This window comes from Panulirus ornatus, chromosome 57 (genome assembly GCF_036320965.1).
Source record: "Panulirus ornatus isolate Po-2019 chromosome 57, ASM3632096v1, whole genome shotgun sequence".
NCBI classification, from domain to species: domain Eukaryota; kingdom Metazoa; phylum Arthropoda; class Malacostraca; order Decapoda; family Palinuridae; genus Panulirus; species Panulirus ornatus.
The window spans coordinates 25,744,757-25,759,930 of NC_092280.1; the positions used below are offsets into that span (position 1 = coordinate 25,744,757).

Consider the following 15,174-nt stretch of genomic DNA (forward strand, 5'->3'; position numbering starts at 1 on the left):
TGATAAAGGATTCTAATAGTACCATTTTTGTGCTGGTATTATTAAATTCTCATTTACCTTCCACATGTGACAACTGATAAATGACTTTTCAAATCACACTTACTCTGATAAAATGTCTTAAATAACAAAGTTAGGCACAGAATGCTTTCTACAATTACTCCAGGGTGGTTCATGTAAAAGTATTCTTTATAGGCCAAATGCTGCTTACCATCAACCATATCATTCAGGCTCAAAGTTGTCATGAAATACTCTCACTTTTGTTGTCCATTATGATCTTTATTTCTCAGTACTCTTCATTTTCCACACCTCACCTCCATTATTACTCTCTGATCATTTTCCATGATCCTTGCTCTTCATATGCATACAAACCACTTCAGTAATGCATCCTTCAACATGTCATTCACTTGAGGGTAAATCATATATGTTCTCATGTAACAACATCTCATTTTATTTGCCCTCCTAATCTAGCACCATTTAGAAATCCTTTAGCAGTGTCTCCACATCACTATCTTACCATTTCTTACACTTCTTGCTATGCAATAAGGAGAGGGAGTTTTATTCTCAAGGGGGCTCCATCTCTTAAATTTTCTTAGTATTGTGCAATTTTTAAAACTGTTTCAGCTATCTACTTTTACCAGTTCCCCTTTAGCTTGTTCCATGTATCCAAAGATCTGTTACTTTAAAAATTTCTCTTCATATCTTTTTTTTAACCCAATTCTTGCTTAGTTTTTTGCTATATACCTTTCAGTGAACTTATCATACTAATGTTGCAGATTGTTCTTATCAATGCATTAGATCCATTCTAAAAATGTTGACTGTTATCATGTCCCCTCTCTTCCAAACTTAGGTAATCACTTGGCTACTAGCTTCTGCAGCTAAGCTCCCTTACTTCTTGTACAATCTTTGTTGCCCTACCTGCCTACTCCAGCAGATTAATGTGTCCTCTCAACTGTGGTAACAAAACAAGTACTGCATACTCTATTTTGGTTCTAAGCAATAAAAACTTTTCTGAATCTCTCATGTCCATGTACTTGAAGACAATTCTGTTGCTGACTAGTAAATACTTTACCTCCTCAATAATCATTCTCATATGATGTTCTTAGGATACACTTGGTACTGTCCACTCCCAAGTCACTTCCTTTCGTTAATGTATGTAATCTGTCCTTGCACGATGTTGGTCACCATTAGGTCTCCTTTCATTCTGCCCCATCTTCATCACCTTACAATTAGCTAGGTCAAACTTCTCTACCTATGTGTATGACCAAAGCCAGCCGATATACGTCTCTTTGGAGGTTTGTATACTCCTGTAACCATCTAACTTTTCATAATTTTGGCATCGTCTTCAAACGTATCCGGGTATATCCCAATCACTCTTTGAAGTCATTTACATAGGCTGGGAACAGTTGTTGCCCTAATGTGCAAGTGGAGCCACCAGAGTGCATGAATAAAAATCACTGAGTTACTAAAATGCATTTTAGAGAAATGAATATATTTCACTCATAAAACACTGTACCTGAGAAGTATTCTAGAAATTATTTAACACCAACTGAACAAGGTAAGATGCTGCCACCTGTTGACAGATTTTGGCAACATGGTTATTCCATTTCCTTTTTATATAAAGTTTGTTTGAAAATAAAGCATAAAACCCTCCAACCAACCTAACTGCTGCTAATTTTACTCCCCTGTATCACATGCCTTTAGTTTCCAAACTCTAAAAACTAATCCATAAAATAGTCAAGCAAAATAACCCACTCTCACCTACACAACATGGCATTAGACCCAATCACTCCAATGCCACACCACATACAGACCTCAAATAATACATCACAGAAGACTCCAACCAATCATAACCCCACTCCCACAAAGTATTGGTGGTAAAAGACATCAGCAAAGCATTTGTCCCAAAGGCCTCAGATGCAGGGGAGTGAAGGAAAGTAAAACTTACGTCCCCTGAAGACCTAACATGCAGGGGAACAGAGGAGAGTACCACCTACCTGTCCTGAAGGTTATGCTGGGAAACAGTGAATACTTTCAACCTGTCCTGAATGCCTCATATGCTGACAACTTTATCACTGGAGACACTGAAAAGAAAATAATGCTACTCAAAATCTTGTGAAATAAGTGAGAGTGATATGTACATATCATAAGCAAGTTCAAGTAATTAGGTCCTGTTATCAATTCTTATGAGAATAATGTTTATTATGTAGACAGATATAACATACAAAACAAACGCATATGTAAAACAGACAGCCAGACATACATTCTTTTTTCATCAGGCTACAGTCTGTAACTCTGCATCATATGCTAAACTTCTTTAAGAAATAAAGAGGGATTTTCTTTGCCTCTAAAAAAAAATTCAGGGCAATTCCTTAATCTGCAGAATCCTAGAAAAGACTGCCTTGTTATTACTACAATTGAAAAGTAAAGCCTTCAAACTCATCTGGTCCTGGTGCAGTTAAGCCTCAGAATTCCTATATATTATGTTGCAGTGAGTAGGCAGGTGCAAATGAAAAATATCACCAACACACAGACCTAGAACATGTAAATCTCTAATGCGTACCTAAGGTATTTCCTGTATATCAAATGACAGCACAGTGTCTTTACTACTAGGGGAGCTGCAGTAAAAGCAGATTTAGGTGACAACCCTGAGGTGTGGCACCTGGGTTAATAACAAGGTCAAAGAAAAAGGGATTTAATGCTATTGCTAAGCTTATTAAAAATGAACACCTGGTAGTATCCTGCCTTTTGGTGAATAATTACTTCGAAAATGAAGCAATTTCATTACAATCACCCCTAGCATGATGAATGCCAAAATCAGAAATTTTCTAAGCTAAAATTGACTATGAATGGAATAAGTGTCTTTTTGGGAAGCTGCTAATATTCTTAGTGAATTCAATGCAACCAAGAGCTTAAAGACAAGCAAAATATTAAGTCTGGCAAGGAAAATGGTTACATTTTTCTCATCTGACATGAGCAGAGGCCAAAAAAGTTGAAAATTTATCAGCAGCCAGATAATGCCAAAATTCTGAATCTGGGATTTCCCTGAAAAAAATATTGATATCTAAATTATGGACAAAATACTGTCAAGTACATCAAACACTGTACTGGTTATTGATTTATTTCTGGTTCGCCTACCTCTCAAGTACTTGAGTCAAGCTGTGCTCCTGTTGTGACATTTCTTATGCCCCAACTGCAATACAAAGGGGATGTTCTTGGCTGCTCCAGGCTTTTTACCACAACATTCTTCTTACCTATCGCCCTTTCCACATCTCTTAATATCCCGGAAAGTCATGGAGAACATTCACTGACTGATAGATAATCTGCGAAACCTCTCATACTACCGTAAACTGACAAAATGTTTCTGGTGAGTAATAAAGTATCCCTTTGAAGATTCAAGTGAGTTGCCTAAGCGAAAAACAGCGTATGCAACGAAACATACAAGCACATTAAATATAAAGACTACCAATACTATCGAACAAGATGAAATGATTTACAGATAAAATGCAATTTAGCTGTTAAGAAATGAAGTATAAGAGTAACTATTCAAAAGGAAGCTTCAGAGGTTTGAGTTATTAGAAATCCTGTCAAGCAGCGCGACAGAAAACACACACACCTACACGGTCAGATTGAAACAGTGGCTTGATAAGAAGCAGTCAAATGAATTGTTCATGTTTCATCACTGGCAATACCAGGATTCTCCTAACGTGAGACAGGGACGAAAACAAATATGCAAGGATCCTTATGGCTTTAGAATAAACAAATAAAAAAAAGGGGAGCTACACTAGGTACAAGTCGCAATGTTTACTTTCCGTCTGCCGGAGTGACAGGTGTCAGACATCTTTGCAGAGCTCATGGTTAATTTCTTCATTCTTTATCTTCTACTTTTTACTTTTGACCCAAAATTGCCTTCAATGGAGCATTCTTCTTGTACGTACCATTTTGGTCACCATGAAGCAATTTAATGCAGGCGTATTCCCAGAAACTGATGGCTATGAAAACACTATCGTAGACAAACTCATTCTTTGCAGGGAGATTTCATGCCTTTCCACTGCAACAGATGTCGTTTATAAAAGACAAAATATTGGATCATTATCTTAATAATGGTGAGGGAGGTGTAAATGGTTGCACCCCTGGGCTTCATATATACCAGATGAATCAGATACACCTTTATAAACATACAATACAATGCTTTGGAAAGCAAACAGTTAAAAAAGGAAGAGAAAATGCTGGTAGTGATCACATGGAAAAATCAGCTGGAATTTCAGGCAGTGTCAAATTACAATTTTTTTTTCATAAAAAAACGCTCTTACCGTCGACATTACCACGACATTAGTGATTATTAACTTGGTCACAGCAAGCTGATGATGGAACTCCATCCCTGGCGAGGTCACCCTCGCGTAGGCATCATAAAATAGTTTAGTATAGTCTACCTTTGATATATATATATATATATATATATATATATATATATATATATATATATATATATATATATATAAACGGACTTATATTTCTAAAGGGCATAAACTATGTCATTCCTGGAAATTCTTTTAGCCTTCCGAACTGCAAGGTTAGGTTAACATTTTATTGAATATTTTAATGACCATGAGCAGAAAATACTGAAGAGTGGAATATCGTACAGTTCTATACAAAGAGAAATACATCTAACAGGCATACAGTAGAAATGACATATCTACATTCTCAAAAAATATCAATAAACTAAAATTACAATAAATAACGTAAATAACACAAAACGCATTTTTATTTTCAGTCCACGGACACCATAGCACACATTTTACCCAGCCTACGGTCACACAGTTCAAGTTTCACAACAATTCTAAAGACTTACAACTCACGGTTATTAAACAAGAAACCCTCAAATACTCTGTACCCACTTTAGGAAAAAGAGTAACGCAAATTTATATCAACAGATCACAGCAAAAGATGAACTTACGACAAAGTAGTCGCAAACATAATCGTGATAACAACTTATTTCAAAAACAGAAAACCTGCTTATTCATAACAAGTTTCACAACCACATAAGGACTTACAACTTTCGCTTCACCAAGACGGTCGAGGGACTTATCATCAATACGTTAATTAACGAAGACGTTCTAGGGAGTTATACAACCATGGCCCACATAGTCTACCAACTCACCAAACCACGTCTCACAAACGTAGAGGTCCACGTACATACAGGTACCTATACAATAACATTATCATCCATGAAAACACGATATTGAGAGAAACTACGATGAAATTTAGCCTTTATGGGAGAGAAACAGATAAGGGTCAACCTGAACTTCCCAATGAAGATTGAACAATCACATTAGAAATAGTATAACAGTATATTCACGTTCATTTCTAGCATGTTTTAACGATACACGAAATAATACAATCCTCATAACATCATTTATACATAAAGTATGTGCATTATGTACATACGGTGTTCATCCCTCTAGCAATCTAGATAATCTAGCCATATACATATCCGCCAATCTATGCTTTTATCTGTATGTCCGTCTATCTATGAGCTCGTCTATTCATTGATTAGACCATACCCTCAGTCAATCTATAGCCTACCGCGCACCTCTCGGATCTATTCAAACCTTATGCTTTGCTATCGTGTTTCCATCTATTAAAATTTAGTTGCCAAGGATGCTATTACTGTCCACCAGCAGATAAACTCGTCACAGACCATCTGGTCTGTTACCTGGCTTCCCCATATCTCGTTCTCGCTTTGCCATCTCGCTTCTCGCCTCTTTCTATATGGATTAAGAACTTAGGATACCATTACTGTCCTCCTGCATATAACCTCGTCACAGACCATCAGGTCTTCAGCAATCTGTCTTTCTCGTGCACTGTCCTCCAGTAGATAACGTCGGCAAAGACCATTAGGTCTTCCGTTACATATCTTTCCTAGGTATCTCGGAGAAAAAAAATATAGATGGGTGAATTATCGTCTCAACCACAGGAAGCAATTTCAGGACTAAGGTGATGAACTGCATAGGCATTATACAGTAGCTCGCTAAAACAAAATTCGTTTTATGAGTGTAAAATATCGTATTAATAGCATTCAGTGCAATTTATATGTAAATGCTGACTTATTTAAGGGTCTGCACAATGAATAATTTTCTACTGAAGAAAAAAGTTGTTTATCAGTCAATAAACATTCAAAAAAAGGGGGTTTGAAGCCTCCTATCCCTACTGATTCACAAGAATAAAATCTACCAACCTGGTACTTACGTCACTACCTGATTCTTACCATAACCGTAATTAAATATAAAGCTCGTAGTCCAACGACATTTTCATTAACTTTCATCATTTCTGTATGACTTTGTTACTGTTAATGCTGGCCACATCTACCGACTCATTTATCACATTGACGATGGAATGACCCATAATAACTGAGCGATCTTACTCCGCCTCCAGTCTGGTGCCAAACGTCTGCCCCTCTACTCGAGTACCGTCGGGGGAGGCCACTCACACTGGGATGCGCACACGCCAATCGTGCGCATCATCAAGTAGGAGTTAAAAGAGCTCAGCCCTGTACCGTTTCCTTCGAAACTTTTCAGAAATAGGATCGTTTAGTGACTTCGAGACCTGTGATGTTCACACTTTATCTCGGAACGTCTCTGACGCCCAGTTGGACCGTTCGATGGCGCGATACCCTCGGGGTACCAGGCAGGCCTATACAGAGAGGGGAGGCAGCAGGTCTGCCTCCCAGGGCTTCGCTGGGAGGCAGCCGTTCACAGCCAGGGAGGCACCTACGACATTGCCACATTAGTTGTGGTCACCTGTGTAACTCACAGGTTAAAGCTCTGCCTACCACAAACAATATAGTGTTTGCTTCGACCGTATGAACCGGATCTTAATCCACCCAGCTTAGAATATTGGGCTAGACTTGATATCTTTTCGCTCTACGCATCATACACTTTCCTAACCCTCTGGAACGCTATTCTAACCCTTTCTTTCTGTTGTAATTCTCTTTCCAATATGGATCAGGAAAGTCAGAATACTGTCCTTAGTACCAGCGTCATGGGGTGCGAGAATTCTTCGGGGATGAGTGTGATTCTGCCGCCAACGGAAAGGGATCCAACAGCGGCGGCAGCTCTAGTTCTTTCTAGGGCACTACTTTTCTAGATCTAAATCTTTTTTGACTAGGCTATATACATTTATATATATATATATATATATATATATATATATATATATATATATATATTATTTATTTTATTTATTTTGCTTTGTCGCTGTCTCCCGCGTTTGCGAGGTAGCGCAAGGAAACAGACGAAAGAATGGCCCAACCCGCCCACATACACATGTATATACATACATGTCCACACACGCACAATATACATACCTATACATCTCAATGTACACATATATATACACACACAGACATATACATATATACACATGTACATAATTCATACTGTCTGCCTCTATTTGTTCCCATCGCCACCTCGCCACACATGGAATAACAACCCCCTCCCCTTCATGTGTGCGAGGTAGCGCTAGGAAAAACACCAAAGGCCCCATTCGTTCACACTCAGTCTCTAGCTGTCATGTAATAATGCACCGAAACCACAGCTCCCTTTCCACATCCAGGCCCCACACACTTTGCATGGTTTACCCCAGACGCTTCACATGCCCTGGTTCAATCCATTGACAGCACGTGGACCCCGGTATACCACATCGTTCCAATTCACTCTATTCCTTGCATACCTTTCACCCTCCTGCATGTTCAGGCCCTGACCACTCAAAATCTTTTTCACTCCATCCTCCCACCTAAAATTTGGTCTCCCACCTCTCCTCGTTTCCCTCCACCTCTGACAGATATATCCTCTTGGTCAATCTTTCCCCACTCATTCTCTCCATGTGACCAAAACCACTTCAAAACACCCTCCTCTGCTCTCTCAACCACACTCTTTTTATTTCCACACATCTCTCTCACCCTTACATTACTTACTCGATCAAACCATATATATATATATATATATATATATATATATATATATATATATATATATATATATATATATATATATATATATGTATGTATGTATATATATATATATATATATATATATATATATATATATATATATATATATATATATATATATATATATATATAGCGAGAGAGAGAGAGAGAGAGAGAGAGAGAGAGAGAGAGAGAGAGAGAGAGAGAGAGAGAGAGAGAGAGAGAGAGAGAGAGAGAGCAAAACTAGATCCGGGTACTGACATGATATGCATACATAAACTGGAAGACAAACACTCACTACAATGGATCAAAGCATAAAAGCCAGGCATTTACTAATATTTGTTCATAAATCAGTCAACATTTCCCTACAATGGAACCCGCATGTTGCACACTCGCTACATCCGACACGCGCTAAAAATATTTTTTACCCAACCAACGAACGTTTCCGTCGGCGGCCACTTACTAAAAGCAAGCCTCCACAAACAGAACACAATCGTCACCACCCACACTCCTCTGTTAGTAACGAGGCCACGAGGGCATCTGTGGGGAAAAAATCACAAAAAAAAAAAAAATATCCTTCATTGGTTGTCTACAGGGATACAGTCACTGAGAAATATCCCTCAAGTTATCTGCTGTCATAACTTGGGCATTAGAAAATCACGTTTCGATGTCATTTTGTCTGATGAAGAGGTATATATATATATATATATATATATATATATATATATATATATATATATTCTTTTTTCTTTTTCTTTTAAACTATTCGCCATTTCCCGCGTTAGCGAGGTAGCGTTAAGAACAGAGGACTGGGCCTTTGAAGGAATACCCTCACCTGGCCCCCTTCTCTGTTCCTTCTTTTGGAAAATTAAAAAAAAAAAAAAAGAGAGGGGAGGATTTCCTGTCCTCCGCTCCCTCTCCTTTTAGTCGCCTTGTACGACACGCAGGCAATACGTGGGAAGTATTCTTTCTCCCCTATCCCCAGGGATATATATATATATATATATATATATATATATATATATATATATATATATATATTTGTTACAGAAGCAGGTCATTGTTTGCATCGGCTATCATATCCGCCGAGCCCGGAAAATAAAAGAATGTTAGAAAAAAGTAAAATAGATTATTACCGTTTGTCCTCTACAGAATCACAACACTAAGAGAGCGAGGCGAGACTCGAGCATCTTGTTGCAAATTTGCTCTCAAGCCGGCTACCTCAGGGTACGGGTCAAACTGATGAACTCGCTCCTACTCGTAATTATCTTTTTTTTTTTTCTAAACTTTCAGATTTGAGCTCTGAACTCTTGCTCTGGGTTCACCAACATTCCGTAATCATTTTCTTCTTCAATGAAAGTGTGTAGAGCGTGTCTTAGAAAAAATCAATTACAATTTCATGCGATATATATATATATATATATATATATATATATATATATATATATATATATATATATATATATATATATATATATATCATGTGTGATCACACCATGAGCTTCAGGCGGTATATGACTACAATATTCCCCTCTACTAATCTTTACATCGTTCGCTTTCCCTCTTTTTTTTTCAATCCACAAAAACATATTAACACGTGAAACAAATACATATATGAATACGCAAACACTACAAAATAAAAAAGTATACAATTCAAAAAGTGTATTGAAATATTCTGCAATATATATATATATATATATATATATATATACAGAAAGAGAAACTTTTCCGACCTGTGAATCAATAGCGGATATGAAATGTAATACGTTAGATATATTTTTTGAGGCCAGGGATGTAGGCATGTGTTCTGGAAGGGTTAACCAGCACGTGGTAGGGAAAGGGGAAGAGAGTAAGAAAGCGCTGTTGGGGAGAGGTAAGATATGCACGTGGGGAGAGATAAAAAGGTAGGCACGTGTCGGAAAGCCTAATAAGCTTGGACTGTGGTGAAGCAAGCCACGTGGTAAGGAAGGCGGCGGTCCTATGCACGTGTTCAGGACGCGCGTCCAAGCCGCGTGTACCTAAATTCTACCTCCTACAATAGGCCATCAATCTGTGTGCACATGACGCCATCCTTTACACTGAGCGCTGCGAGAGTTCCTGTGCGGCTTTAAGAGAGTTATGACCCAAACATTCTTACGCTAGCTCCTCAGTGATGCTGGAGTCTGGCGCAAACGGTTCACTAAGTCAAGGTCACCCGCTGACACCGCCCCATTAACAAGTAATCGTATTCCTTGTAGATTGAATATAACTCTTCCAATCAAAGTCGGTGCTATACATATGGGTGTGTGTGTGTGTGTGTGTGTGTGTGTGGGGTGCGGTGGGCGGGTGGTGGTGGTGGGTGTAGGTAAGGCGCGAGACACAAGGGCAGTCCTCTGTGAGACCCACTCCAGCGCCCTCCTGTTCCACGCTGCCCACACACACACACACACGACTTTCTCGCGCCACAGTCTTCCTCTCCTCTTACACACTCGTGACTGTCCCTCACATACCCCAATGTCATAAGTGGTTGAAGGGTTTAGTCAGTTAAAAGGTCTGCAAAACTTGTCAGCTGGGTTAGAAAAAGATATTAGGGGTGAATTTTCGGTGCGTGTTGCAACCCCCTTTCGAAGTCCTGTCGAGACCACATTGTCTCCAAACTTGAACACGCCTCTTTTGCCTAAAGGCTCCTCCTTTAGCTTACTTTTGGCCAACAGAAACTCTCCTTTTGACCGATATTTCCGCCCAGTATTGATCACATGACCGGCGGCGGCCAATGGAAGCGCGCGCTGCTGGGTCCGCCCCGCCCACAACAATGGCCAGGCCTTCTGGGTTGCCGATCGCGCGGGTACAAGTGCGTGTGATTATTGAATTAAGCTTATCATTTGATTTCTCCGCGTGGTGGTGAGCACACGGCACTAAGAGACCGGCACTAATATCATCAGTAATAATTTGATATCATCTGTAATAATTTGATAGGCTCGCTGATCCAATTAGGCCAGTGACTTGAGGAGTTGCATTAATAACACAATTAGGACGGTCGACTACAATCTCACCTGAGGATTGTCAGCGTGGTTGCTTGTTGTGGGTGGTTGTGGAGGCTGGGTAGTGCTGTTGACGGTGCAGTAGGTCTCCGGCAACATGGACTACGCCTACCTCAACCAGGCGGCGGCGGCGGGCTTCGAAGCCTCCTCCTGCAGCCTAGGAGGCACGCTGGGAGGCTCAATGGACGCCACACACGCCCCATATACCTACGGCGACCTCACCTCCTGTTCCCAGATGCCCTCCGCCTACCGCTACACGGGCGCTGGCGTCAGGGGCTACAACACGGGCGTGGGCGTAGGTGTGGGCGTTGGATCGCAGCAGTGCGGCGTGATGGGACGCCCTCAGGACCACCGCGCTATGTTTCCCGCCTCAGTCACGCCCGTCAACCTTCAAAGTAAGTCTTATAACCTTACCTCCCTAAAAACACATCTCCCCCATCCATAATCACCCATAAAGTTCCATCACACCTGCCCACCTGCTTGTTCCACCCAAACCCGCTCACCACCATCCACGAACAAGTTACAAGTTCGAGTGATCAACTATAAACATTTTTCAGCTTCCACATTACGTACACACATTTTAAAACCCGCCAAAATAAAGCCAAAACACACCTAAGAATTCTCACCAAATGTTGTATATCAAGGGAAAATTGCGTCCACTAATTATCGGTCATGTACCCATGGTCCTGTTTTTCATAAGTACATCATAATGAGTATAAAATATCACCTGTCTACCTCGATACATCATCTTATCATCACTATAATAAAGACTCTTCATTTGAAGGCTAAAATCATGGTCAAAATGGTCACCATCCAATCGTATAAAATCGTGACAGTTTCATGTTAAATATATGTAATACGGAATAATTAAATTTTGAGAATTATGTGATGGATAAAGGGACGAGACTCGGCCATCATCAGTCAGTATATAATATATATATTCACATCTGTTCTTTCTCTTGGGTGTTTATTATGTAAATACTTGCGACATACATTAAGGCTGCAACACAGGTTGCACGGCGACCTGCCACAAGCAGTAATTACCGTTAGCACGGTTCTCCGTCGCTATCCACGGCAGGCGCGGATTCAAGTCGCTCATCGTCTGCAGTTCATCGCCGAACACCGTGCCACTAACCACGTCTTGTATGTCATTTAATCTTCAACACCAGAAAATGAGACGCAATTTGTATTCTGCCCCCACTGCTATTCAAATAAAGTCTCTTACGCTACTGATACGCTGATGGAAACCGTTTGCTTATGGCGTTTTCTTCAGAAGAAAGACAACTGCGTCTTTAACTCGGATCTTAAATACACACGTAAGATCTAACGTAAGCGAAGCCAACTTAAATGTTTCGGTCAATATATGGCTGCGTGCATAAAACCTCCGGAATCTAAACTATATCTTACATGTAATGAATTATACTAGAGTCTGGAAGCTACTGACAGAGACAAGAAAAACAAACAAGCTATCCTGAAATATACAGTTCTTTCATCTTTCTACCCATCTGTCTACCGTATATATATATATATATATATATATATATATATATATATATATATATATATATATATATATATATCATACTTGATCGCCGTTTCCCATTTGATATACTTCGGAAACTTGTCTTGATCGTAAACCTTAACCAAACCCCCCTAAAAAAACTCCACTATATATACAGTGAAAAGAAACACATAAATACATTTAATGACACTCCAAGTGGAATATGTGGAACACATCTTTAATATCTAGCACATACTCTCAAACCATAGTGCAAATACGCTTGACACTGCAGAAAAAGAAAAGTCGCTAAGGAAAGTTCCCGTGCAGGAAAGTACGATTATCAGTTCCCTTACAAAAAAATGATATGCTTATAAAAAAAAATTAGTAGTACACTAAATAGTACGTGTCCAAAACAAAAGTAAATCTTAAATGGTCGCCAGGATCACGGATGAAGCTTTTAACATAAATGTCAATTAATCTCTTCATTACAACCAGGAAGTAAATATATGAATTAAGATCCATAATCAAAGTAATTATCATCAAAGATAATTCGTTCAAGTATGTTCCCAGGCATACTATGTTTTCCAAAGACTGGCTGGAATCCGTCAAAATTTTGAACGCGTTGTAGCCCAGCATTATACATATCCAGAAAAGACAGTGGCTGATACTCAATAGTCTATCTACCTACATACGTGTCGAGAAAGCAACTTTCAAAAAAGTAACATATCATAAAGGACATCTAATAATGTTATGTGTGCGTGAAGGGAATGGGGACAGACAGCTGCAGCGGCCTATCGTGCACGAAGGCAGCGTTTCATCGGGTGTGGACTGATTTTAAGTGTCGCCAGGTCTGCAGGATACCCATGTGTAGCCGTAGTGCTAGATATAACTGGGTAGTCTTCTTAAGATATCACAATGTTCAAGTGGTCTACTTTTCTACAAGTTACTCTTCTTAAAGGTATCACAAAAATGATATCACAATGTTGTACATGAATATATAATGTACACTAGGCTATTTTTCTAAAGATATCACAACTTGCACATAGTCTACTCCTCGAAAGATCACAACGTTGTACAGAATCTGTGCTACTCTTCTTAAGACATCACAACGTCGGGGTAGGTAATTTTTCTGAAGATATCACAATGTTGTATCGAGCCTTAATTGGTCCAGGGGATACCACCTGAAGTATCGGTCCTGCACACAAACACCGCCCAAACCGAGCTCTCACGTAGTCTGTCAAACGGAAACGATAACTCATTGTCACACAGAAATATATATATATATATATATATATATATATATATATATATATATATATATATATATATATATATATATATATATTATTCCTTACTACACCTACAACATCATTTAACCTTCAATAATTATGGCACAAGTATGTCACTGTCACACTAAAATCTGCTCTTTACGATGTGGTTAGGTCGACGCTATCGGCGAGTCTTCATGACCCACCCAGACGTGTCGGGCGCTGGACAGGGGCCGCTTATAACCTCACAGACTTCCCTCACAGCCTTGCCTCACGATACGCGGTCGGAGAACGGGCCTCCCTCATACATACACAGCACGTAGTGCCACACGACGGGGGACCAGGGAAGCGAGGACAATGGGTGTGTAGGTGAGGCAATAGAGACACTCAAGCCACACAGCGTTGTGTGTGAGTTGCATGGATGAAGTGAGCGGGTGGCCGCGGACAACCACCATTAACTCCGCCACATCTCACCACCAACATTTACCAGACGTAAATAACACTAAATGGATGGGAAAGTATCTATCAAAATATCCAGTGATAAACTCGCGAAGGACACGACCTGTGACAAAAACCTACAGCATTCTAAAAACAAAACTAATGCTTACAATACATAAATAAATAACTAAATAAATGAATAAATATCCCGCCTGACGAGTGAGGTGCGTGTCGGGTCCTTGAGAGCGAGGAAGATCAACCCCTGAACAACTAAACGAATAAATATTTTTGTTTTAATATCTCTCACTCCGTTACCGTTCATATCTATATTGGAGAGTTAATCCGCAGGATTTTCCATTTTGCTAATCCGTAGCTTATACCTCGGAAATTAAATTTTGATGAAAAACAATCGTTACATTTTTCAAATTATAAAGAAACGCTGGTAGAAAATATTGAAGGGGAAAAGGTAAGTTCGCTCGCGCCATGCCAGCGTTGGTCACATGTTTACGTTTGTCCAGAGGGAAAATCTAGACAGTATGATGTGAAGACAGACAGACAGACAGACGAGGCGGTAGGCCAGACTGACTAAACAGCGGGCGGCCGGGAGTTTCCAAGCCTTGGGACCTGATGGGCCGTGTTTCACTACTCCTGTTGCCGCCCTTCTCTCTCTCTCTCTCTCCCTTCTCCGAGCCGCCCGCTACCGCCCCTCAACGTCCGTGCCGCCCTCTGCCAACCCTCACGTCCGCAACGCACACAACCTCTAGCAACTCCTTCATCACAGTATATCCACAGTTACACTCTAGCCTGCTGCACGCTCGTGTCAACACACACCAAGCAAATACAGTTCTGTCTACACCACGCCCACGCATGCATTTGTCCGCACTATTACTCCAACAGGCATTTGTCTGCATTACTCCCCCATACACCTGCCAGTGCCACGCCCAAACACACCTGTTCGCA

The 15,174-nt window shown here is 40.0% G+C and overlaps 1 protein-coding gene across 1 annotated transcript in view; it reads left to right on the top strand.

Moving 5' to 3' along the window:
- Window positions 1–10,656: 10,656 nt before the first annotated feature.
- The window catches only part of LOC139766325 (uncharacterized), a 127,476-nt gene continuing 122,958 nt past the window's right edge, over window positions 10,657–15,174 (top strand). The window contains exon 1 of the mRNA XM_071694820.1: window positions 10,657–11,402. Coding sequence (XP_071550921.1) covers window positions 11,105–11,402 — 298 coding nt within the window. The 5' untranslated portion in view covers window positions 10,657–11,104. The remainder of the gene's footprint in view (window positions 11,403–15,174) is intronic.